Source organism: Dryobates pubescens, chromosome 20, assembly GCF_014839835.1.
Source record: "Dryobates pubescens isolate bDryPub1 chromosome 20, bDryPub1.pri, whole genome shotgun sequence".
NCBI classification, from domain to species: domain Eukaryota; kingdom Metazoa; phylum Chordata; class Aves; order Piciformes; family Picidae; genus Dryobates; species Dryobates pubescens.
In genome coordinates this window covers 14,814,323-14,840,251 of record NC_071631.1, presented here as the reverse complement: position 1 = coordinate 14,840,251, position 25,929 = coordinate 14,814,323, and the positions used below count along the sequence as shown (strand labels likewise).

The window sequence follows — 25,929 nt, the reverse complement described above, 5'->3', positions numbered from 1 at the left end:
CCTACATAGCACTGTGGAAGTCAAACTTGAGGTCTTCCGTTGCAGTCTTTGCTTTAGAGTTATCAATGCATGGTTTTGGCTGTTGGAATGCCCAGCTGTCTTAGTGGTTTTTACTTGCTAACATCCCACACATTAATTAATATTTCTAGTATCAACAATATTTTGCTTCTACTTACCAGAAGGATTATTCAAGGAAGTTCTGTGATGGCTTATTACATCTTTTGTTCATGTAACCACACCTTTATTTTTTATATATATATAAAACTAACCCATATCTTTCGTTCCTCCCTTCTTTAACTTTCCTACCTAGTAACTACAAGCTAATTTGATCTTAACTGGAACATCAGGTTAACTTGCATTCTCTCTGCTTAGTTGTTAATACATTTTCAGTGTAAGAGAAAATAAACGAGCGTGCTGACTGTAATACATGAGCCAGAATTTGGTGGTGTAGTCTGTGTAGATGTCCTGCCATGCTGTGTTCTACAGCATCATGCTGTGCTTGTGCTGTTTGAGATTAGGGTCTTAGAATGCAAATTTCTTGGGACAAGAGCTAAGATTTTTCATCCCATCTGGAATCAAGATCTGTTGTGCCAATCTTAAAGCTCTGCTCTCTGCCACATGTACTCAGTTCTCCATTCCCAGTCCTCTAAGTGTGTGGCAGCCCAGGGTCCAGTTAGGAAATACTTCATATGTAAAACTTCCTTCCTGTTTTGGGTATTTAAAGTTATGCAAGTTGTACTGTAAACTTTGTGCTTCTCTGTGGGTTTTCTCCTGTGTCATTTGGGTTGGTTGAGTTTGGATTGGATTGTTTTTGTTTGGGGTTTTTTTGTGATTTCTTTTTTTCCTTTGGTTGGTTGGGTTTGTGTTTGTTTTGTGGGGTTTTGTTGGTTTATTTTATTTTCCCCTCCAAACTTTCTGATTATTGATTCTTAAGTTAGCATTTGACTTTGGAATGATCGTAGAACTTGTTTTGCTACCTGTTAGGTTTGCCTTGTAATTATGTATTTTACTATATGTATTTCATAATTTCTCCACCCACCTCTGCTTCACCATGTTAATCTTTCTTCTCTGCTGACTTCACAGAGGCTCTGCATTTAGTAGAGCTAGACCTGTTCTTTTTCTAGTTGTCATGCAGAAGTTGGTGGTTCTTGGAGCCCAACACTGCTTTGGGTTCAGTTTTCTCATCCTCATTGACCCCATGGATCTCATGGTCCACTTGATTAGTTGGGGTGTCTTTTAGTAGAGACTCTGTGGGCTGTTCCTGTGTGGGTGTTTCTCCTGCAAATACACTTGTTTGTCACAACATGTCAGGAGGACAGGAGACACATATACTCCTTCTCTGTGAAATCCTACTAATCTTACTGCTTTGTGGCTCTCAGCAACAGGGAGAAGTTAAAGGATGGAGGACGTGGTGATTGCAGGAATAGCAGGAAAGCTGCCAGAATCTGAGAACTTGCAAGAGTTTTGGGAGAACCTGATGAATGGAGTTGATATGGTCACAGAGGATGATAGGAGGTGGAAACCAGGTGAGTGCTTACTGTCTCCTTTTGAAGCCCTGAGTTCTGAGTGTTCTAGAGGAGTTACCTATGAAAGGAAAGGATTTTCCAGAAGTGAAACACTGCCACAGCTTCTGAATTCACTTCTGGGGCATCTCCAAGAAATTCAGCAACAGAACACTTTTTTGAAGGTCTCACTCAATCTGTTTTCTAATGTTACATCCCATGCAGTAGTAGCTTATAAATAGTATGTGACTTGCTTCCAAACAAAAGAACACCAACAGAGCAGCTAGGCACAATGAATCCTGTACCTCCTGTTGACAGCTGTTGCAGTAAGATGGCTCTGACATTTTTCTGGGTTCAGAAATAGCACAGGAACTCCAGCCCTGTGATTTTTGGCTTTTTACAATGTTCTTTTTGGGTCTAACTATCTTTCTGAAGTGTTTAGTGTAAGTCTGCCCAGGTCAAGCTAGTAATTTGCAGAAGTAAAAGGTAGCTTTTGTTTCTGTTCTGACTGGTGACTGACTGGAACCTTCATTTATGTGCTTGGTACAACTTCCCAGAGCAAAACTGCTTAGATTAGATAAATGTCTTTTGCTCTCATATCCAGGAGAGTGTGAAAAATGACAATTGCTTTTGTTAATGCAGTATTCTTACCTCCAAATGAGATTCAGAGAGATGGGTAGGTGAATATTCATGGCAGCACTCTGGGTACTGCAGCAGGGAATTGAGGCTCACATTTAATCAAGAGCTGGCTTTGGTCATCCTGTTCTTTGCCTCAGCTCATAGCTGCTTCAAAACTGACATACTCTGTGGCTCAGTGTTGGGTTTTTCTTTTCAGGAATTTATGGACTGCCCAAGAGAAATGGAAAGCTCAAGGACCTAAGCAAATTTGATGCATCCTTTTTTGGAGTTCACCCCAAACAAGCTCATACAATGGATCCTCAACTTCGCATGCTCTTGGAAGTTTCTTATGAGGCTATTTTGGATGGAGGTAAGCAGCTGAATGTCTGAAGAGGGAGAATTCAGCTGTATTGCCTCTATCTCTGCAGCAGGTGCAGACATGAACTTGTGTGATGAGATCTCTAACAAGAGAAAACCATCACATTATAGGGGAGACAAAGGACTGTTACAGGAGTTAGAATAAAGCTGTTTCCTCTGGAACTCAAACTAGGAAATCTGCCTGCCAGCAATCTCTGCCTGCATGATATGGTGAAATTAATATGATAGAAACTTAACAACAGTTAACAGAAAACAGGTCTAGAGCTTTTGTATGTTCTGCTCTACCTTAGTATTGCATAATAGGTCCCTTTGTTAAGGGCATATTTGTAGTGCAGAAGGGAGATGACTTGGTTAGAATTCTCATCAGAGATCTGAAGGACTGTCAGATGACCTGATGTATTTCTGTCTGTTGGCCAGATTCATGGAAAATTTGTGGCATTCAATCTGCTAGTATGGAAGGCTTGCCCAGGAAGTGTGCTTTCAGAAATAGCAGCCTCTTTCCTCCATTTCTTCCAGTGTCTTGAGATTTTGATTTACCCACAGGGCCAAAAAGTTTATTTTTCACATTGATTAGTTTCATGCCTGAACATAAACACATAGGAAAAAGTTGGAACCACCTCAGTAGTACTGACATTTTAAGCTAACACTTGCTCCTGTGCTGCTGAGCCTCACTCTGGAGGCTTGACTGTGTTAGCTTAATCTGATCAGCATTTTTATCTTTTGTAGCCCAGCCCATACACTTTTTTTGCACAAGACTGTAGCAATGCTCAGCTGAGCTGAAAAGCTGTCTCTGGGCACATTGTATTCTGGCCAAAGGCCACTACCAGAGTTGTGGTGGACTTCTGCAGTAAGACTTACTAGATCTGCAGTTGAAACAGGTAATAGGTAAGGCCTGCCAGAAAGGGACAAGTAAATAGTATTTCATGATCTGCTGCCAACATACATCCTGATACTTCCCCAGTTTGCCCCTTCTTGGTTTATCTCCTCTAATCTACCTTCCAATATCCTCCTAGGCTTTGACCCGTCCACCCTCCGTGGCACAGACACAGGTGTGTGGGTTGGCAACAGTGGGTCAGAAGCTGGTGAAGCCCTTAGCCAAGATCCTGAAGAGCTTTTGGGATACAGTATGACTGGCTGCCAACGTGCTATGGTTCCCAACAGAATTTCCTACTTTTTTGACTTCAAAGGTAAGTTGGTATGATTGTACCACTGTTGCTGTAGAGGAGTGGGGTGGGTATAATGATGTAGACCCTTTTGTGATGGAGAAAGCCTGCAATGATTGTAAAGAGGCATTTGGGAAGGAGAAAATGTATTGCAACTTCATGATGAGACTCTGTAATGCTTTGTAACTCAGTTGCTACTGATGGGCAGAGCTGGCATTCATCTGAAAGGTAATGATGTCAGGAGCCTAGGTCTTTCCTGGCATTTGACTGCTGTTTGGTGTCAAGCTGTGCCAGAAGTCAGCTAACCCAGAGGTAAACTTGCTGGGACAGCTGACTCTTTTTGAGTAAAGTGGAAGAAGCCCACTGAAATTGTAATTGAAGGCTTAGATATGATTTGCCATGTGTGGTGCTGGGGACTGGAGGGATGGGGAATTGTTCTGAAGAACAGCAAAGGACAGTGATAACTGCCAGGGTGGCACCAGGAAGAGGAAGAGATTTTTCTTGGTGAGGTTGTGGGAGTAGATGAGACTTGCCTATGAAGCTGCAGTATATCTTTTTGATGGATGCATGGAATTAATACTCTTAAAGCCAAACTGTTTACATTTTTTTCCACCTTTCTCATCCCTTACTATCTGGTGAGCAGGTAGAGATGTCATTCTTGTCTCCCATTGTATTGGGATTATCTGTTGTGTCTGAAACTGTCATTTAACTTTTTTTAGTATCTTTCTCTTGTGATTCCATCAGGTAGGCTTTGGAGAGCAACTCTAGGAAGGAAACAGTTTAAAAAAAAAAAAAAACAACCAAAAAACCCCAAACCACACCACCTTTTTTGTTTTCCTTTTCTGTTCCCTAAGGGCCAAGCATAGCTATTGACACAGCCTGCTCCTCTAGTCTGGTGGCTCTGGAAAATGCTTACAAGGCAATTCATAATGGACAGTGCAGTGCAGCCCTTGTAGGAGGGGTCAACATTTTGCTGAAACCCAACACTTCTGTGCAGTTCATGAAGCTGGGTATGCTTAGTCCTGATGGTGCCTGCAAGGCTTTTGATGCTTCAGGTAAGGCATTACTACAAAAGGTGGTTGTATTGTGTGCGAGGAACTTACTGTGGAATCTGTGACCAGATACTCCTCTAACAGAGCAAAGAGCTGGCCTTGAAGTTGTTCTTAGCTGCTTTGTTTGGGACATACCCTGGCCCTGATCTGTGTTGCATTCTCCACTGAGCCTGGCAAACTAACTGTGTGGAAGAAACTGTATGGCTCATTCCTTAGCCATTGGGGGAGGAAAAAGATCTACTTCTTGATGGAAACTTTCTATCCTCATTTGTCATGAGCAGCGAGCCTTTCTAGGACGTTAATTGTTGGGTTTTTTAAAGAAATGGCTATGTCAGCCTCTTAAATCAGTCTGTTGTAAGTGGTAACTCAGAGGCTTACTTGCATGGTGGTTTGCAACTTTTTCCAAAGCAGAGCAAAATTAGTGACTCTTTCTTTTCTCTCTGCTCTCAGGGAATGGATATTGTCGCTCTGAAGCTGTTGTGGTCGTTTTTTTGACCAAGAAATCCATGGCTAAGCGAGTCTATGCTACAATAGTCAATGCTGGAACTAACACTGATGGCTTTAAGGAGCAAGGTAAGCCCTCAACCTCTGAAAATTGAGATACCTACCAGGTCTTTGTCATCAAAAATGGGGTGTTGTAGAGTTCCTCTTTAGATGTGTGAAGGGGTTAGGTTTTTTAATTGTTTTAAGGGTTTTTTTCCCTCTTTTGTGTGTTTTGGTAATGCAAAGTTCAAGACCCTCTTTTGCAGAGGAGTTGGACATAAGTGGTAGTTTCTGCAGTAGAAAGTACCAGGAGTGTCCTGTCACTGGTTCAGCCTTGCTCAGTACATCTCTGCAGTAACTTCTTCAGTGTAGGTAGTTTCATGACTGTAAGGCTCTTTTCCTACTGCTGTCCCACTTCTCTTGGTCTCCAGTTATGGACACACAAGTTTCACATGTTCTGCGTGAACCATCTCCTAATATTCTTTTAACCAATATCTTTCCACTCCAGTCTAACTCATTGATTTAAGTCTGTTTCTGCTTCCTCTGCTTTCCTTCTGAGGAACCTGAGAGGCTTATGTTTGGAGTTCAGGACATTGGCATAAATCCTGAAACAGTCTCTTGACTCTTTTGGACTTCATAGCCCCAGGCAGTTGAAAAGGTGCTAAAATCAGAACAGGAATCATCTGATAGGAGAGAGGAATTGACAACAATTTTTTGTCCTAGGCGTAACATTCCCATCTGGAGACATGCAGCAGCAGTTGGTTGTCTCTATGTACAAAGAATGTGGTGTTAAACCTGAAGAAGTGGAGTATGTTGAAGCTCATGGCACAGGCACCAAGGTCAGCATGGCCCCTTTGGGACTGGAGTGTTTTCTTCTCTCTTATGTTCTTTCCTTGCATCACTTACCACACTTTTCCATTAAATTAATTTCTTTTTTTCTCCTTTTAAAATGAACTCTGTTCCTACATTTCTCCTTTCTACCAGTTCCTAGAGCATGTACTGCTACACCACTTTGGAATTTTGCCCAAACATCTTTCAGATGTCTCTCTGATGATGTGTTGTGGAAGTGCTTGTTAATAGCCGTTCTGATTCTCTTCCTACTAGGTTGGAGATCCACAAGAACTAAATGGCATTTCAAGTTTCTTCTGTCAAAATAGGAAAGATCCACTGTTGATTGGATCAGTCAAGTCAAACATGGGTCATCCAGAGCCTGCCTCTGGCCTTTCTGCATTAGCCAAGGTAATAGGCAGCTTGAGAAAGAAAACTGGGGGAGAGGGGCAACACAAAAGTGTGTGTGTGGGGTTTATGTTTGCTTCTTTTAAGGAGAATTTGCACTGATCCAAGATTAAAATGTTCACTGGTGATAAGAACTCAGATGATTTTCATTAATTATTTGTTTCTTGCTTCACCTGCAAATACTTGTAAAACCTCAGGTGACTATTCTGCAAACTGGACAGGAGTGTTCTGGGCATATATGCACACACACCTTAGTTTCCCCTTCCTGCTGAATTCTACAGGAGCGTAACTGCTCAGAATAAAGGCTTTGGGATCACTTTACTGATTATCCTTGCACTGAACCTTCCAACAGAGCTGCTGTTAAGTCCTTTGGGTTTGAGGGGCATACAAGGAGAGGGATTTAAATGTTTGGAGTAGTTGGCAATGACCAAAGATAAAAGGCAGTGTGGGCTTTCAGTGCCAAAACAGTAGCTGATCCTTCTGGCTGTTTGTCAGAGATGTACCATCTCTTCCTCTACTCTCTTGTGTTGGCAAGAAGCCAGGTGAGTTCTTTGGGATGAAGCAACCAGCTTGAATAAACTGGTTGTCCTAGCAACCAGCCTGCTAACTACTGCTGTAGGCAGGCAGTCATCTGTTGGCCCTGGCTGCTAAACTGCTTAGCAGAGAGCTGGCTAATGTTCACTCTTGGTTGTAAGCCTATTACTGACAGCCTCAGAGCCACAAACTGAAGTCACGTATGCTTATGCTGTCACTGCTGGAACTTTAGGGTCTTCAAAGTGGGTATTGTGACCTGAATACGTACAAGTTGCTGTGAATAACCTCATCTGCAAATAAATCATGGAGACAGTATCACTCTGCAGAGGGAAGTTCACTTTTAGCACCTCTGTCCCTCAGACTGACACTTTCTTCATAGAAGGAATAATACCTGTGTCATAGCTCTCCATCCAGACTGTGTTGAACATTCTAAACAATTTGCTTAGTGCAGTTCTGCTATGATCTGTCAGGACAGGATCATAACTTTGAAATATTTTTTCCCTGTCTGTTTCTTAGAGGATGCATTTTCTTTTTGAAGACTGATGCCATTTCACTCTCATCATCAGTTTTCCTGCTTAACTTTGTATTGGAACTTGGAGCTGCAGGCAAGAGCCCATGGCATCTGTCATGCCTGCTAGAATATTAATTTTTTTTTTGCTGTGCTTCTATTGTGCTAGGTCTCATTTCCAGATCTGGCATGTTGAAAGCACCTGAAGCTCTCTCTCTCTGTTCTTGGTTATTTGAAAGTTGGGCAGCACTTGGTATTTAAAGATTTGAAAGTTACTTGGAATGGCAGATCAGGTGTCCTTGAGACCCAGCCAAAAATTGCACCAAGCCTTTCTTAGACATTAACTATCTCAGAAAGTCTGCAGTCTTGTTAGATGTTTTCTTTTGGAATTCCATAAAAATGCTTTTATATGAGATGTCAGTGAGGAAAATAAATCTTGAAGGTATTGGATTTCAGACTTTAAAAGAATATATTCGTTATGTGGATAGGTAGGAAAGGGTCTAGGGCTTGCCGAGGCCACTTCAGCTAAATTCTGGTGAGGGAGGAAAAGTCACCTGTACCTTTTTGCTATTCAGTCTGTCTAACTACATGTTGCACAGCAAAAACACTGCCTTTTAGTGGCTCTGATGTGTGCTTTCTCTACTGTGCTCTCAAACTTATGTAGAAGCCATGACAGACTTGAAAGGATGAATGTGTGCTGTGTAAAGTAAGAGTAAGTCCATGGTGCAGAGTATTGCAGGTGTGGAGCAGCATGCATGAAAGTACTAAACTGCAACTTTAGACATGCTGACTGGAGTGAAAGTCATGCATTTATGCTGGTTGTTCTCCCAGGTAGGCTGCCATGTCTGAGAATCAACTCAGAAGAACATTTCCTGAACCAATACCTGTTTCTCTGACTATTTTGTGGTAATGAAGGAATGGCCAAACATACAGAGCACAGAGTGTTTGCAACTGACCTTGTAGTCTGTGATTTGCTGGACTTGTGCCACAGAGGATTATGGGCTTGGTGTCATGGGCTGTTTATAAAGATGCTGCTGAGAGAAGGAGCTCTTGCTTTTTTGGCACAGCTATTCTAACTCTCACGCTGTTTCTGTACTTCCCTTTGGCTCTGCTGGTTTTGACCAATCTACTGTTCCTGCTTTTTTGGATCAAGAAGACCACAAATGGGTGCAAAGCAGCAAGCAGCCTGCTTTACCAGTGCTTCAGCTTGGCTTTTTGACAGCAAAAGCAGAAGTGGAGGCATTCATTGTGATGAGGAAGAGAGTGGTTGTGTGTGACTGGGGCGAGATGAAGCAGAATGTAATGAAGGGGCAGGTTCTGAAGGGGGAGAAAGTAGCTGTCATTCTTAGCAGCCAGACTACTTCTCCAGCCAGACTGCATGGATTTCCAGTTAGAAAGGGTCTGGAAACTAAACTTAAAGCTACCACTCTTACTTTCACTGCTGACTTCCTGCATGGACTTGAAATGTACCTGGATGAAATAGATACTACCTCAGTAACACTAATAATGCTATTTGTTGATGTGTCCCTTTATCCAAACAGCTGCTTTAGTGTGTGCTGTGTCTCATTTATAGTAAAACAATAACAGAAACCTGTTTGTTACAAGGAAATGTGGATCACAGAACAACACTCTGTTTTTTCCTCCAGGTCATTCTCTCCTTGGAGCATGGGGTGTGGGCTCCAAATATTCATTTCAATACCCCAAATGCAGATATTCCTGCCTTACATGATGGCTCTTTGAAGGTAGTTTGTAAACCAACACCAGTGAAAGGCGGCCTTAGCGGTATCAACTCTTTTGGCTTTGGAGGTGCTAATGCTCATGTCATTCTGAGGCCAAACGGGAAAAAACGCCAGCCTGTGGAGGCTCAAACCATACCAAGACTGGTTCAGTTTTGTGGCAGAACCCCGGAAGCTGTGGAAACACTAATTCAAGAGAGCAAAAAGCACGTGGGATGTAATGCATACCTCAGCCTTCTCAATGAGATCTCTTCAATTCCTGTGTCCTCCATGCCCTACAGGGGCTACACACTGGTGGGCAGCGAGGGTGACATACGAGAGGTTCAGCAAGTTCAAGCATCTGGCAGACCGCTGTGGTACATCTGCTCAGGTAAGCCTGCAGCAGCAGGTCCAGGCTTCCACATTCCTCTGGCTTTGAGGCTGGAGCAGTTGACTGGATTCTATGCACTAACGCTTTCCACTCTACCATGCAGCCCTGTGATGTGTCTAGGAGATTGATGTTTCCTGCATTTTATCTAATCCTAACTTTGCCATCTTCTGATGATAGCAAAGTCCAGGATAATAAAAAACACACAGTACCTAATTTAGAGGATGTTAGAAATGTACAATGTTTTGTTCTTAGATAAAATTCTTTCACTGCCAGAGCAAGTGTGTGTTGTCTGCTCCTTTCATGGAGCGTTACTAAAGCTCACTTCCTCTTTGCCTATCCTGCAGGCATGGGAACACAGTGGAAAAACATGGGCGTGAGCCTCATGAAGCTGGATTTGTTCCGTCAGTCTATATTGCGCTCAGATGAGGCTTTGAAGAGCACAGGCATAAAGGTCTCAGAGCTGCTTCTGCGTGCAGATGAGAACACTTTTGATGACACTGTCAATGCATTCATTGGCCTGGCTGCTATTCAGGTAAGACTCAGATGACTGGGGGTGGGGAGGGGGTCATTGACTCAATCCACATCAGCATGCTCTGCTAGTGTGTCTGTTTGGCCAGTAACATTTCAGACCGATGAATAGAAGCTCAGTTGGCAAGTGGCATCTGTTAGAAACATTCCTCTGACACGAGGGGATTTGTTGTACTCTTGACAGTTTTGGGCTCTGCCACTTTCAAGAGACCCCATCTCAAATGCTGTGTCCAGTTCTGGTGTCCCCATCATAAGAAGGACACAGAGTGAGTCCAAAGGAGGGCCACAAAGATGATCCAAGGGCTGAAGCACTGCTGCTATGAGGATAGACTGAGGGAGCTGGGGTTGTTCAGCCTAGAGAAGAGAAGACTCTTGGGGGGCACCTTACAGCTGCCTTCCTGAAGGGGGTCGGCCTCTAACCTATCACAGATCCCATGGGAGGGCTGGGGAGGGCCTTTTCATAAGGGTGTCTAGTAATGGGACAAGAGGTTTTAAGATAAGGGACAGTAGGTTTAGACTGGATCTTAGGAAGAAGTTCTTCAGTACAAGGGTAGTGAGACTCTGGAACAGGCGGCACAAGGAGGTTATGGATGCCTTCTCCCTGGGGGTGTTCAAGGCCAGGTTTGATGAGGCCCTGAGCAGCCAAGTGTAGTTGAGAGGCATCCCTGCCTGTGGTAGAGAGGATCATCTCTAAGGTCCCTCCCAACCTAAGCCATTCTATGCTTTTTCTGTGTGTGCATGTGGAACTGCCCTCTTTTAAGAGACTAAGGAATATCTGTCATGTTTATGTAAGTGTTCATGCCAAGGAGCAGGGTTCCATTGAATGCCTTCTGAAGTTTGTTCTGCAAATGGACTAAATGATACTAAATTATACTAATCCTGAGAGTCAATATGGGATTAATTGTTCCTACTAAACTAGAGGCAGAGCTTTTAAAATTATGTGGAAAACTGGTCTTGCCTCTTACTTTGTACAGACATGCTCTTGGCAGCCTCTTGTTGTTGAAAATAGCTTCTTAGTGGAAAGCCACATAGTGAAGAGGCCCAAATAGTACTGGAATCACATGGGATAGCTTTGAAATGAGGCTGGAGCTGCAGTTTTGAGGGGTGAGGAGGGAAGCAGAAAGACCAAGAAGAATTATCTGTACCAAAAAGCCATTTTGTAATGTAGTCGTGCTGTGTACTTCTGAGGGCCAACACCTCCTTACTCTGACATGGAATCACTAATCCCTGCTTCTCCTTACAGATCGCTCAGATCGATATGCTGAAGGCAGCAGGTCTGCGACCTGATGGGATTGTAGGCCACTCAGTGGGAGAAGTAGCTTGTGGCTATGCAGATGAATCCTTAAGTCATGAAGAAGCCATTCTTGCAGCTTATTGGCGAGGACAATGTGTTAAAGAGGGCAAGTTGCCGGCAGGCGGAATGGCTGCTGTTGGTAGGTGTACCCTTATCAAAAGAGCGATACAGGAAAGTTCATCTGATTGGCTTTGTGGCATTGGGATAGAAATGTGTTGGTGGAGACAATAATTTCTGTAAAATTTTGGCTGCTCTTGCCTCTTCCCTTCTAATGTAGAACAGGTTGTTAAAGTTGATAGGGGACCTGAAATACGGCAACACTTTGGTAATCCATTCAAGGCTAAGTGGAAATAGAGAAAATTATTGACAGGTAACAGAAGCCTGATAAATAATCATCTTGAAACAAGAGGGGAAAATCTAAGGCACTAGGATGTTTGGCTCTTGATATGGAAATCTTTCTGTTTAATAATACATATGTATGATTGTCTGCAAGAGTAATGAAACAAGAAACCAGTAAGCCATCATTATGAGTGGACAACTGCCTATTGCAACTTAATGCCATTGGTACTTAGCAGACCTGGTAATACTTAGGAAGCAGTTTTCTCCTGACCCAGCTTTGCTCAGTGTTTTTGTAAGCTATATAGTTTTGTCCACTTGTGAGCTTTGGATTCAGCAGGTTTTTTCGTGGCTTCATGCTGCCTGATGTGTTTAAAAAGAAAATTATTATTGGTAGCATTGTTGTTCTTCTGTTTCTTCTTATTGGATGCAGTGGTCAATTAAAAAGTGAAGCACTTCAGGGAAAAGCTGCTGCAGATCTAATGCAGTGCATTTGTCTAGAGGACCTGATATAATTCTAGACTTCTTTCTTTAATGCTGTGAAGGACTACCTACCTCATTTAGCCTCTTTTCCTTGATATTGAATACTTGACAGACAGAACTTAGATCAGAGTGCTGCATGTAATGTGGCTTTTATAATCTGATGCTGAGGTCAGATTCTTCCTGTGACTTGTATCTGTAATATATGACCAGATGCTGCATGTGTTAAGCTATTTAAGCCACTCAAGTTGTGCCACTTAGTCTCTGTGAGTCAAGCTGGCATAGTCTTTTTTTCTATTCTAGCTCAGATTGCTATTGGCAAGATAAACCAATTCTGATGCTTCTTCGAAAGTGTGTGGGTTCCCCCTACCCTGTCCTTTAATGGGCTGGTACCAAGAATCAGTTCTCTGTTCTTGTGCTTGGTATCAGTGATAAATGTCATGATAAAGCTTTGAGATAAATATCCTCAGCTTATGCAGAACCACTTCTGGGGAGCAGAGAGATAAGAATCCTTCCCAGTTTAGCAAAATGCTGAATTAAGTGCAGTGACTGCATTTAAGATTGCCTTCCCTTATGAGACTTGCTGCTAGAAACACTTGTCCTGTGATCTTCCTGCTGCAGGTCTGACATGGGAGGAGTGTAAGCAGATGTGTCCTCCAAGTGTGGTACCAGCGTGTCACAATTCTGAAGATACTGTCACGATTTCGGGGCCTCTGGTGAGCAAGAAACTCAAGTTTGGGTGCAAGCTGGAGTTGTGACTGGCACCCACGAGGGAAGAGTGAAACTGAGTTAAAGCTCAGCTGCTTGCAAAGGGGAGCTGGATTAAAGTGGTGGGAAGGAAAGTGGTGCTTTGTGTAAACTTGAGCACTCAGATGCTCTGTGAGAGGAGGTGGTGTCAGTGCCTCAGTGACCTACTAATAAAAGATCTCTATGCTGAATAGTCTGACAGCCATGGGCACAGTGAATGATGAGTTTTAAGGCTGAGAAGGGCAATAGCCTCATCCCAGATATGGCTGCCCTTAAGTGGCAAGTGATGAAAGGTGTGGGGAGAGTACAGTGACACAGATCCTAAATATGTTGCGAGTTTTTATTTTTGGTTCACTTCTTTTGCTCTTCCCAGGATGCTGTGAATGAGTTTGTAGGCAAGCTGAAGAAGGATGGGGTGTTTGCAAAGGAGGTACGCAGCGCCGGTGTCGCCTTTCATTCCTATTACATGGAGTCCATTGCACCAGCACTCCTCAAGGCCCTGAAAAAGGTAAGGCTGCTAAACTCTGACTCACATGGCTTGTACTCGGGCACCTGGATTTCAGCATAGGTTGAGTTTAAGGGGGCTCCTTTCTTGAGGAATAAATCTCTTGAAGAGCTTGTAGATGTTTCTGAGGCCTAAGGTTTGAAGTCTTGTGACCTCAGGCATAAGGATCTCCTGAGTAGTGAAGCTGGGAAAAATGGCCTGTAAAAAGAAAGAGCTGCTTGCTTCTGCCTGTCTTATTGTTATCTGTGACATGAAACTCTTCTGTCCCTCTTCCTCATCCGTAGGTCATTCCACAGCCCAAACCTCGTTCAGCACGATGGGTCAGTACCTCTATCCCTGAATCTCAGTGGCAGAGTGAACTGGCCAAGCATTCTTCTGCAGACTATTATGTGAACAACCTAGTGAGTCCAGTGCTGTTCCACGAAGGTCTGATGCATATTCCAGAGAATGCTGTCGTAGTAGAGATTGCTCCACATGCTCTTCTCCAGGTACTGTGTTTGGTTTTGGCAGTGTGATACCACAGTTGATCCACTGCTGCAGGAAGGAGATTGAGGATCTGAGGACTAGGGAATATTCAGGTTGGGGGCATTTTTCCTCCTAGTGCCCCTACACTTTCTCCCCCCAGTAGTTTTGAGTGCCCCCCTAGCTTTAAAACTTTCTTGATTTCCCACACCCCCACCCGCCATGGGTTTTGGTGTGGGGTTTTGGTTTGTTGTTTTTAGTTTAATTTAGGTTTTGGGGGGGGGGGGTTGTTAGGTGGTTGGCTGGGGTTTTTTTTGAGCATGGTGTGTATTAATACTCTTTTGAAGAAGGAAAAATAATCTCAAGACATTACCAGTTCCCCATCCAGACATTCACATTGTAGCCTCTTTTTATTGGCATGCATTTCAGATAGCTGATAGTGAGCTCTGAAGTATACAGCAAGTAAGAAAAGCATTTTGTTGAGGGAGTGTGTGTGAAAATTGGAGCAGGAGGGAGAAATTCAAGCCTGACAGGCCTTCCCTATGAAAAATCTGTTACCACCATCTGTACACTGAATTTGGTTGGAGATTCTTTTCTTAGAAGGGGATAGCTGGTAGTGAAGTTTTCCCCTCATCTCCTAGACCAAGAATTCTGAGACCAGCCCATAAGAATTCTCTTTGTGGAATTAGCTCCATCGTAGAGGATGCAGAACATCAGGTGCATTAGGATGCACTTGCTCCACAAGACCAGTGCTATGACATTGTGCCTGTCCCTTAAGTCTCAAGGACTGGTCTTTTTCATTTGGTCTGTGGCATGCAAGAGGAGAAAAGTCTTAAATTTGATTCTCAAGTAACTGAGTCTTCTTAATAGTTATACAGTGCTTCTGAGTTCCAGCCCAGTGTATATTTATTGTGTGATGTTAATCTTATTTATGCTTTAAAAGTGACTAGAGGAGAAAATAAGAGCAAAGCTTTTAAACTGGGCAGATATTTTTCTCTCTAAAAAGATTATACACTTAAAGTCATTGCATAATTCCAGACTCTGATACAAGTGACTAAAGACTTCACCAGCTGGGTTTGAGAGTGTTCTTCTTTTTTCTTCTCTCCCCTACTTCCATTTAAAGACTGTGAGATGTAATAGAAGAGAAGATACAAGTTTGGTCAGATGTTCAGGGCTGCATTTTGAGCTTTAATAGCTGTCACTTGGAAAATGCTTGCAGATGCTTCAGACAAAAAAGGGCTGCTCCTGGGAGTAAGGGCCGAAGTTGTGTGGTGTCTGTGTGAGTGAGTGGGAGGCTTGAGAAGGTGATCTGGCAGTTCTTGAAGTGCAGCTTTTGATTCCACCTAACAATCTCCTTTGGCAAAGGGAGATTTGTCTTTTGGCAGAATTTAATGAATATTACATAGGTTCTGCTTTACTGGATGTGCAGCTTGGGTTGCTGGAAGGGTATTGTGCTGCCCTTCCTCTGGTAAAATGCTATATGTTCTATCACCTAGCACAGAGCTCTTGGCACACCAGTAGAGAAAAATTCAGACTAAGTAGTAAGTAATGCCTTCCACCAGTGATTTATGGACTCTGTTTGACCAGGGTATCTTGAGGAGGACTTTGAAACCAACTTGCACCATCCTGCCTTTGATGAAGAAAGAGCAGAAAAACAACTTGGAGTTTTTCCTAACACAGATGGGAAAGATTCATTTAACTGGGTAAGGAGACTTAAGGGAGAACGGTGACTGGGATATCAGGAGAGAATTCAGATCTCTTCTGTAGTATACATGTCTTCACATGTCTTCATTGAAATACTACTTCAAAAAGCCTGGAAAAAATGGGGCTTGCATCTGTACTTTACATATCCAACACACTCACTTTCGGAATGTTGTCTTGGGTTAGAGACTACTTGGTCTGGGAAGGTGACTTTTAAAGAGGAGTCCCATTTTAGAAGCCTAGGAACCTGGAGCTAGGTCTTGGAAAGAAACTGCATCTTATAGGCTGAGTTCCAAATTTGGTTGCAGTGTTACTGATACTCCTGGAGAAATCTTAGACATGGGAGCCCAAGAACAATTACTGTCTGACTCGAAGTATTGTGGTCAGTTTTTCCCCTTTCCCCCATTGTCTTGATATTTTTTGTCTTCCTAGGTTAAATGTTCTTGGAAATAACTTGTTCCCACTTGTGGAATACCCTGTCCCAGTGGGAACACCCCTTATCTCCCCATACATCAAATGGGACCACAGCCAGGACTGGGACGTTCCAAAAGCTGAAGACTTTCCATCAGGTTCCAAAGGCTCTGCATCTGCTTCCATCTACAACATTGGTGTGTTTGCATATTTTGGGGTTTTCTGTTCATCTCTTTCTTGCTTTACCTCTGCATTTCTTTTGTAAAACTATGAAAAGGATGCTCAAAGCAGCATTCTTGAAGGTATATTCTGAAGCTTAAGACTTGGATCTAAAATGACTGCTTCTGCTTCTGAAATGGGATGAAAGAATATGAACAGAGCAGGAAACTATCTTGACTTAGACTTGCAGTAGTTTTAAGAGCTACATATTGCCAGGCAGGATAGTTGGGGAAACCACTGGACCTCATATAGACATTGAAGGGAGAAGATATCTTTATTGTGGTGATTTTATTATTTTTTAATCTGCTCTTTATCATTTGACAGATGTGAGTCCTGGCTCTCCTGACCACTACTTGGTTGGTCACTGCATTGATGGCAGAGTCCTGTACCCAGCAACTGGGTATCTAGTACTGGCTTGGCGAACTCTGGCAAGGACCATTGGCACAGCCATGGAGCAAGTAGCTGTTACCTTTGAAGAAGTCACAATCCATCAGGCAACTATCCTTCCCAAAAATGGTGAGAAAGGAGTGCAAAACTCTGTAATGGAGATGAAGGGAGTGGAGGAAAGAAATGCAAGGGGAAAGTGAGGGAAGAACATGAGAGCAAAGAATTGAATTCATGAAGTGAAGTAGCGTATGTTATGGTTATCTTTATGTTGCGTGCAGTGAGTCTGGAGATGGTGGAAAAGAAAGCTCTGCTGGATGGTAGCAATGAGTGACATCGCTGTCCTGTCTTCCTCAATGTTTCTTGCAGGATCAGTGAAGCTGGAAGTAAGATACATGCCTGCCTCCCACTGCTTTGAGGTGTCCGGGAACGGGAATCTGGCTGTGAGTGGTAAGTGAAGGAAGTGTACATGTATGCAACCATCCTACTAAAATCCATTATGTATGGACACTGATTGCTCTTCCTGCTGCTGTGCCCCTCAGGGAGGATTCTCCTCTTAGAAAGCACAGCCCTGAAGGACTTCCAAAAACCAGCTGACTCACAGACTCCAGCAGACAAGAGCTCAAAGTCTGGCCTCTTGAAAGATGACATTTACCAAGAGCTGCATCTGCGTGGATATAATTATGGACCAACCTTTCAGGGTGTTCTGGAATGCAACAATGAAGGTGAATTTACTTTCTATAGAAGAATGATGAGCAGGTTATTTAAATGGTGGATATTTGATCTTTTAATTCCATTTGTATTAACAGTCCACCTGGCTGTGTTTTGTGTGGTAATTATACTCCGTGTGATAATGGAGAGTAGCCAGGACAGAGCATTGGGAAGCTCTTAGTCCAGTGCAGAGCTGACTGTTGAGTTCTCAGGGGTGCTGTGTACATACAGCAGTGTCTGCATTTGTTAAGCAATGACTTCTGCCATCTGCTGAATAATGAAATCACAGTGAGCCTTCCCCTTCCTCCTCTTCTGCAGCAAACACAGGGAAAGTTCTGTGGAATGGGAACTGGGTGACCTTCCTTGACACCTTGCTACACGTGATCATCCTGGCCGAGCCTGGGCGCAGCCTGCGCTTACCCACCAGGATTCGCTCAGTGCACATTGACCCAATGCTGCACCAAGAGCAGGTGTGCCAGTACCAGGACAATGTGGAAGGTAACATCTCTTATGCTTGGGCTTTTGCTCATTGCTTTGAGTGCTGTGTGGATAAATGTATGATTTGTGAAGAAGTTGGATGGACTTTGGGGGATCCTCTTAGTCTATGAGCTGTTCCATAACAGTCTGACATACCACTGTTCATCTGATCATCACCCTGAATGAAATACTGGTGGACTTTGATGCAAACTTGTGTTTCTTGCCCTTCTTTCAGCTTTTGATGTTTTTGTGGACCGCTGTCTCAATAGTGTTAAAGCAGGAGGTGTTCAGATCAATGGTCTTCATGCTTCTGTGGCACCACGGCGACAACAGGAACGGACCGGTCCCACCCTGGAAAAATTCTGCTTTGTGCCCTATATTGAGAAAAACTGTTTGTCTTCCAGTGGTCATCTTAATACATATCTGAACCACTGCAAAGGTAAGATGGGGTTGGTTTCTTGTCACACTAGGGGAATGCTGCAGTGTGACAGAAGTGTTGTGAGAGAAGCTGTTCATACTACGTCAGAACACCTCAGAGATACGTGCAGTGTCAGATGACATAACCCTCTCTTGTGGTTTAACCCCAGCTGATACCTAAGCACCACACAACCCCTCCCTCACTGCCCCTCAGTGGGATGGAAGAGAGAACTACTTTCTTGACGTTTTTACTTTAAGATGTGGGCTTTGCTATATTTTGAGACAGTAGTTTTGTCATTCTATGTTGGTAGCATCTTCACGCTCATCCTTTGATTTGCCAATAGATTTTAAAGAGTTCTCTTCTGTAGTGTCCAAATAATGTCCCCAAAGTTTTTTACAAATGCTGTACTGGATTTTACTTTTTTTTTAATGGTGTTGCTGATCTCAGTCAAGATCAGCTATTTTCCATCTGGATATACAGCAAAAAAAAAAATAAAGGGCATTTTAGTATTTTTATCTTGGTGGAAATTTACAATTTTCTTCCACAGCTCACTAAATCAGTCTGAAGTTTTCTGTTAGTTGCTTTCTTTCAGTCAGAATATTGCCACAGGTAATCTTGGTGTTTTAAGACTTTTTGCCACAAAACCTACTTGTCTAGGGGGGCTGCAACTGCTGTGCAATACATACATGTGAATGTGCAGGAGCATGCACTGTGTGTGGCTAGGCTGATGGTAGAAGATGCTGTAATTTGTGGTGCTGATCAGCTGGTGTAGCAAATTAAGGTAAACAGGAGAAATAAACCCTCTGAAAAACGTGACTCCTCTGTTTCCCTTTCTCTTCCTTAGATCTGATCCAGAACTTACAGGACAAGGTGGCAGTGCATGGGATCAAATTAATTGTCCCTGGACTAGAAAGTGCAGAGCATGTTACAATGTCCTCACCTATGCAGAAGGGCCTTCAGTATATCCTTCATGAAATCTGCAGTCTGGAGTTGAATGGAAACCTCCATTCTGAGCTGCAACAGGTTGTGGCTCGAGAGAAAATGCACTTCCAGGATGACCCTCTTCTTAATGGATTGCTGGATTCTACAGAATTGAGGACTTGCATTGATGTGGCATTGGAAAACATGACCAGTCGTAGGATGAAGATAGTAGAGGTTAGCTGGAAGCCTGGGATGGGATCATAGCTGGTGTTTATAGGCCTTCCAGTAACCTAATCCCATACTCCAATTGTTCCACTTATAATTCTGGGTACCATTCATGTTTCAACTTGGTTTGCCCTTTTCCTTCCTCTTCTCACAGGCTCTTGCAGGAAATGGACATCTGTTCCCTCATGTCACGAACATTCTGAATGCTCAGCCCGTGTTGCAGATGGAATACATTGCCACTGACACCAGCCAGAAAGCTCTTTCTGAAACAGACATACAAGATGCTGGAATTTCCTTTAGCCAGTGGGATCCAGCTAGCCCCCCCTCTGGAAATCTGACCAATGCTGACCTGGTGGTATACAACTACTCAACAAGTGTTGTAGGGAACACCAAGGAAATTGTCCCTAATTTGGCAGCCGCAGTGAAAGAGGGAGGCTTTCTTCTGGTACACACCCTCCTTAAAGGAGAAACTCTTGCAGAAATTGTCAGTTTCCTTACAAGTCCAGATCTACAGCAGAAACAGTTCTTCCTGAGTGAGGTAAGTTTCAAGTACCAGTACTTTCTCAGTGGGTAGTCTGGAGTCTGCGTCTTGCAGATGCTGTTATAAATGTTGAGTAGACATCATGCACATCACTTTCCATTGGAACCCTCTGTGGGAATATGTAATAAACATGACTTCAGAAGAGAAGAGTTGGGAATTTCCACATACTAGGTTGGGAGAGAAAATTGAGTTCAGTTAGAAAAGCCTTTCTTTAACTTATTATTGTCATTGGTGCATCCATATAACCTGCATTAAAACACTGGACAGGACAATTCCTTTCAAACTGAAATAATGTGCTGTGGTGCTAGGTAGGGTACAGTTTTATCACCATAGCATCCTAAATGCTTCAGTATCAGAATATCTCTCTTACTTTAGATATCACTGCTGGAAGTGAGACTTTACAAACTAGTTAAGTTCTAACACTGAAGTGCTCCCAGGAAGGAAGGCTTTTCTCTTGTACTGTTCTCTTTTCCCCCTTTCCTTCCTTTCTTCCCCATGCCATAATGTGATAGAGGGAAATAAGACTGGGGAAGGCAAGGTGCCTGCTTTCTATCTGCAAACCAGTATATCATGCAGATGAACTAATGCCAGTGCTGGCACGAGAGTGGACAGAGTGGCTAGAGTAAGGGTGGGAACTGGGACATTGCCTTCTCTTGGCAGCTGCTAGCTCAAGCAGTAATGGGAAGCTGCCCTTCTACAGAACATAGGCATTCTTTCTGATTTGAGGGGCTGTAGCCTCTCAGCTCTTTTAGAATAAGAAAACAGTAGTTCTTTTAATAATTTAACTCTTTTTCTTTGTACTTCTGGAGTGTGGTAATTGGATTTTGAGTTCTGCAGTGGCATTGATTCTAGCCCTTTGCTTCCTGCAAAGTTTTTTTTCAAGGAGATTTGAGAAGAAAGGGTAGGTTCTTTGGCTTTGCATCTTACCCAGTAAAGAGGGAGGTAAAAAGAAGTGTGAGGTGCTACTGAAGCTGGTAACTTAAAACCCACATCTGCCATAAGTGTCAGTAGTCTGGTGTTAACAAATCCCTTGGATAAGATTAGTTGTGAGTTGAATGCACCTTCTCTGAAGAAAATGATGCAACACAGGAAAGAGTGGACAGGACCACTACAGATCTTAAAGTTTTCTAGGCAGGGACGCTGTCCCTAGTCCTTGATATAAGGGATCGTGCTGTAAAATCCTTCCCCTGTTTTGTGCCGGGCATGTGAAAGGCAAATGGGTGCTTTTGTAAGAGTCTGCAGTCATTCAAATGGCTTTATTTCATTCAAATAGAGCCTCAGTGTTCCTGGATATGCCATATATGGACTTTCATTCTCTTGTGTTTCTGAAGTGCTGTTTCAACATAGTTTGTGTGTAGGTGCTTCTTCCTTGATACTGGTTGGCTGCTGCTCCCTGCCTCAGGCAGCTGAAGGATTGGGGTGATTTGCTTTTCCATGTTTCCTCTGGCCCACCTTTTTTTTTTTTTTTTTTAATTTATTTTTTATTTTGGACTGGGCTTATGGTGACACAGACTGGTTATGTCTAAGCTTGATGTTTCCCCTTCTGTTACTTTCTGTGGAAGTCTGCCTTACTGCTGGAATTACTTCCAGACATGTTCAAATACCCTCTGGGATTTGACAGCATGGTCACTGCTCTGGTTTTTGCACACCTGGTGGTGTGCTAAGACTAGTTCCCTAACCAGCTCTTGGAGATATTTGTACTACTGCTTCCTAAGATCTTTTAGGGAAGAAGGAACAGTCTAGACATGGATAAAATACTGTTAGGATAATCAAATATATATTTGTACTGAGGCAATACAGAATAGATGCCAAGATTTCAAGCAAAAGCAGGAAAGAGGTGGACAGTGCCTCTTGTTCCTAATGCAGCCATCATTGAGGAGACTCAACATAAAGTATAGATGTGACTTGTGTTAATTGACTTCTGATTTGCCTGGTAATTGTTGTTTTACCTGATTTGACAGGCACAGTGGGATACCTTGTTCAAAAATGCCTCACTGAATCTGGTTGCCATGAAGAAGTCGTTCTTCGGCTCAGTTATTTTCCTGTGTCGCCGGCAGGCCCCTGCCAAATCCCCCATTTTTCTGCCAGTAGATGAGACCAATTTTAAATGGGTTGAATCCTTAAAGGTGAGAATTGGTGTCTGGGATACCTGAATTTCAAAATCATTATCACTTCTAAAGGAGATATTTAGCAGTGTTAGAAGAGTGTGCTTGTTCCATGGCTTTCAAATAGAAGTTACTAATCTCTGCCTCAGGGTATGAAGCCTATTTTGTTTCTGTGGTTCCTAGTAAAACAATTTGGGGTTTGTCTTGTAGGAGGTCTTGGCTGACCCCTTGGAGCAGCCTGTGTGGCTGACTGCCACCAATTGTGGGAACTCAGGAATTTTGGGAATGGTGAACTGCCTCCGCCTTGAAGCAGAAGGCCACAGAATCAGGTCTGTAAGCATGCCCTGGAGTCACAGTTAGAGCTATTTTTGTGTAAGCTTCTTTTCAGGCCTGTAAGAAATCAAACAATAATGCCAACTCTTGGTTTCTAGGTGTGTGTTCGTTTCCAACTTGAACCCTTCCTCCGCTGTCCCACCCCTGAGTCCTTCTTCCCAAGAGATGAAGCAGATTGTTCAGGAGGACTTGGTGATGAATGTATATCGTGATGGAAAGTGGGGCTCCTTCAGGCATCTCCCATTGCAGCAAGGTAACTCCTTTGAGGTCTGAGGATGATTTGCAGGACCATGAGTCTGAATGGGCTTTGAATATAAAATGAGTAGCTATTGCTTTTGCAATAATTTTTTGTTATTACTTTTTAATGGATAATTCATAGTGAACATTGGCGTGCTCTGGTGCCAGGTGGGGAGGGATCAGCTGTTTAGGGTACAGATGACATTGCAGGGGTAAGAAAAAGTTTTCTGGAGAGCAAATGGAGGAGGAGGAGGTAGCAGTTACACAAGGAATTTACTCCTTCTGGAAAGTGTGTGCCTGTGCTAAGGTATGTAAGGTTCTTATGGTTCCTCCTTCTGCAGCACAACCTCAGGAGCTGACAGAATATGCCTATGTAAATGTGCTGACTCGTGGAGATCTCTCATCCCTCCGCTGGATTGCCTCCCCACTGCGACACTTCCAGTCCACTGCCGATGTTCAACTCTGCAAAGTCTATTACTCGTCTCTCAACTTCCGTGACATTATGCTGGCCACAGGAAAGCTTCCTCCTGATGCTATCCCTGGTGAGTTAAAATTATGCCAGAGGAAAAAGTATTTATGTGTTACTGGTTTACAGTTTCTTTGCATAATCTCCTCAGTGTTAGTTAAGCACTGACTGAAGCGGGTATCAGTTTTTGCTGAGCAAGGAAGCATCCTTTGGAAAGCTATATCCCTGCTGCAGGACTGGGCACCAAAACCCCCTCCCCAAAACCCCCTCCCAGATGTAGTTTTGTTTGTCATATGGCAAAATTAATAAACCTTGCTGTAAGAAATCAGCACTAGCCTCATTGCATAGATACCAAGTATGAGGTAAGCAACCTGATGGAGGTTCCCAAGATGGGTAAGGTAACTGCAAAAGTGAGAATGTTTAAAGTTTCCTGCTGCCATGCCACTGGACATGCTTTGCTTTTAGGGACAAAAAAATACAAGGTAATAATGTCTTGCCTTGTAGTGAGTTAAGAATAAATTTAATACCTATTAAATGGTTTTAAAGCAAAGGGGGTAAAACATGTAAGAAATGTGTTTGAAGTGTCTTATGGGTGATGTGACCAGGGCTGGATTTCCCTTTGTGACTGAGATTAGTCTCTGCCTAAAATGGGTGTTTGCAGAAATTAAGGTCTTGCAGGATATTTTTGCTGTCATCATCCTAGTTTATGTATCTTTCCTCAAAGAGGAGCAAAATTGCCTCTGAAACAAGAGGTTTCCATGAAATTTCTCAGATGAAAACTGGAAAGTAAAGCAATACCATCAAGGGTAAAGAGTAAGATTTAATGAGGCAGAGTCCTTTTGTCCTACTCTTGGAGGGAGAGTTTAACTCTAGTGACTTAGGAACTGTGAAAACTGTTGATAAACCACACCACTTTGTTTTGTTTTTTCCTTTGAGATTCTGAATTTCAGGGACTACTGTTACAGTAAACTGTTGACCAAGGGATTTTGGAAGAGAAATTCCTTTTGTAAAAGATGTTAATGTTCTTTCAGGTGACTGGGTTTTGCAGCAGTGCATGCTGGGCATGGAGTTCTCAGGACGGGACCTGTCTGGAAGGAGGGTGATGGGACTGCTGCCAGCAAAAGGGCTGGCCACAGTGGTAGACTGCCACAAGAGGTTTCTATGGGAGGTGCCTAAAAACTGGTAGGTCAACTTCTGTTTTCTGGCTTGTCTATGTGGTTAAGATTTGCCTTCCTGCCTGAGGCTGGTGACAGCTCTGATCACACCATAGTCCCCTCTGGGAAATGATAACAGAGTTAGAGTTCCCTGAGCAGCTATAGGATTTGGCTTAGATTCACTGCAGGAGCTGAACACTGATTTTTGTACAGTGGCTAGCACAAGGTTCTCATCTCCTTCCCTGGGCTCTCAGCTCTGTGTGTTTCAGCAGACACTGGGATTTCTGTGTTGGTTATGTTACTCACTAGTTACTGAAATGTCCTAGAGGGATGAAACTCTTGGCAGTGTGTGACAGCTGTGGCAGTCTGCTGTGTGACTGAACCATTTGTAGTTTTTTGGTCTTACCTCAGCAGTTTAACCTTTCCATTGCAGGAAAACAAATGTAATCAGGAGAATTTAGTTGTCTTTTCCCAGGCTGAAGATATCATTTCTGTTTCATTTTACTACTTAGGACTCTGGAAGAAGCAGCTACAGTGCCTGTGGTTTATGCCACTGCTTATTATGCTTTGGTGGTTCGAGGTGGTATGAGGAAGGGTGAGAGCATCCTTGTCCACTCTGGCTCAGGAGGTGTGGGCCAAGCAGCCATTGCCATTGCCCTGAGCATGGGCTGCCGTGTCTTTACTACTGTAGGTGAGTACTGAGTCTAATGTTCTGGGGAAAAAAATAAATACATAGTATATAGACATAATAAATAGAGGAAATGTGTGCATACATGAGTTTATATATAAAAAGTAGCTATTTGTGTGTGTACTCTGCCCTCAGTATGATCTCCTGTAACTTTGATCTAGTTTCTTAACTGAGATCAGGATACAGAGTAAATACAGTTACTACATGCTTGAAAATTCCACAGCACAGACAAATTTACCTGCTTCTGTGCACTATATGATCAAAAGTATGAAAGCAAATCAAGACTTCATTTTAAATTGAGTAAATTGATAAAGAATGATTACCCATTGAAAGGCTTGATATGTTTCTGGTCCTTGCTTTGTCCTGTAAATTAACAGTAACATCTAGATTCATAGAGTCATAGATCATCTAGTTCCAACCCGCCTGGCATTGGCATGGACACCTTCCACTAGCCCAGGTTGCTCAAGGCTTTATCCAGCCTGGTCTTGAACACCTCCAGGGAGAGGGCATCCACAACCTCCCTGGGCAACCTGTTCCAGTGTCTCACCACCCTCACTGTGAAGAATTTCTTCCTAATATCCTGTCTAACTCTGCCTTCCTCAAGTTTAATTCTATTCCTCCTTGTCCTGGACACCCTTTGTCCTAAGGTTTGACAATTTGAGAGCCTGAGAGCTGTGAAGCAAGTGCTTGTTGGCTGCTCATATTTACAGTGCTTGGGGGAAAATGTGCAGGTCAAAACGGGATGTTTCACCATTCAAAAAAAAAAGGTAACATAAGAGCACTGTCATCATTCAACTTGTCTCCTGCTTCCAGGCTCCACTGAGAAACGTGAGTATCTCCAAGCAAGATTCCCACAGTTGGATGCCAGTAGCTTTGCCAGCTCCAGAAGCACTGCCTTTGAGGAACATGTGCTGCGAGTTACCAATGGAAAAGGTAAGCTCGAGGAGTACTTTTTTCCCCTTCTTTTGTAATCTATGCCATATTAAGCAGTTACACTTGTTAAAGA

At 43.1% G+C, this 25,929-nt stretch overlaps 1 protein-coding gene across 1 annotated transcript in view; it reads left to right on the top strand.

Annotated features, from left to right (window-relative positions):
* FASN (fatty acid synthase) overlaps nt 1-25,929 on the top strand; it is a 42,461-nt gene that overhangs the window by 5,058 nt on the left and 11,474 nt on the right. Inside the window, 31 exon segments of the mRNA XM_054170794.1 lie at nt 1,380-1,526; nt 2,338-2,490; nt 3,512-3,685; nt 4,516-4,716; nt 5,164-5,286; nt 5,920-6,035; nt 6,301-6,435; nt 9,121-9,580; nt 9,925-10,112; nt 11,352-11,541; nt 12,840-12,934; nt 13,339-13,473; nt 13,755-13,958; nt 15,520-15,635; nt 16,066-16,241; nt 16,588-16,779; nt 17,017-17,097; nt 17,190-17,372; nt 17,677-17,856; nt 18,071-18,274; nt 19,098-19,408; nt 19,554-19,937; nt 21,902-22,066; nt 22,256-22,374; nt 22,477-22,631; nt 22,957-23,157; nt 24,113-24,263; nt 24,748-24,776; nt 24,779-24,830; nt 24,832-24,926; nt 25,737-25,856. Of these exon segments, the coding sequence (XP_054026769.1) occupies nt 1,400-1,526; nt 2,338-2,490; nt 3,512-3,685; nt 4,516-4,716; nt 5,164-5,286; nt 5,920-6,035; nt 6,301-6,435; nt 9,121-9,580; nt 9,925-10,112; nt 11,352-11,541; nt 12,840-12,934; nt 13,339-13,473; nt 13,755-13,958; nt 15,520-15,635; nt 16,066-16,241; nt 16,588-16,779; nt 17,017-17,097; nt 17,190-17,372; nt 17,677-17,856; nt 18,071-18,274; nt 19,098-19,408; nt 19,554-19,937; nt 21,902-22,066; nt 22,256-22,374; nt 22,477-22,631; nt 22,957-23,157; nt 24,113-24,263; nt 24,748-24,776; nt 24,779-24,830; nt 24,832-24,926; nt 25,737-25,856 (5,215 nt within the window). The 5' untranslated portion in view covers nt 1,380-1,399.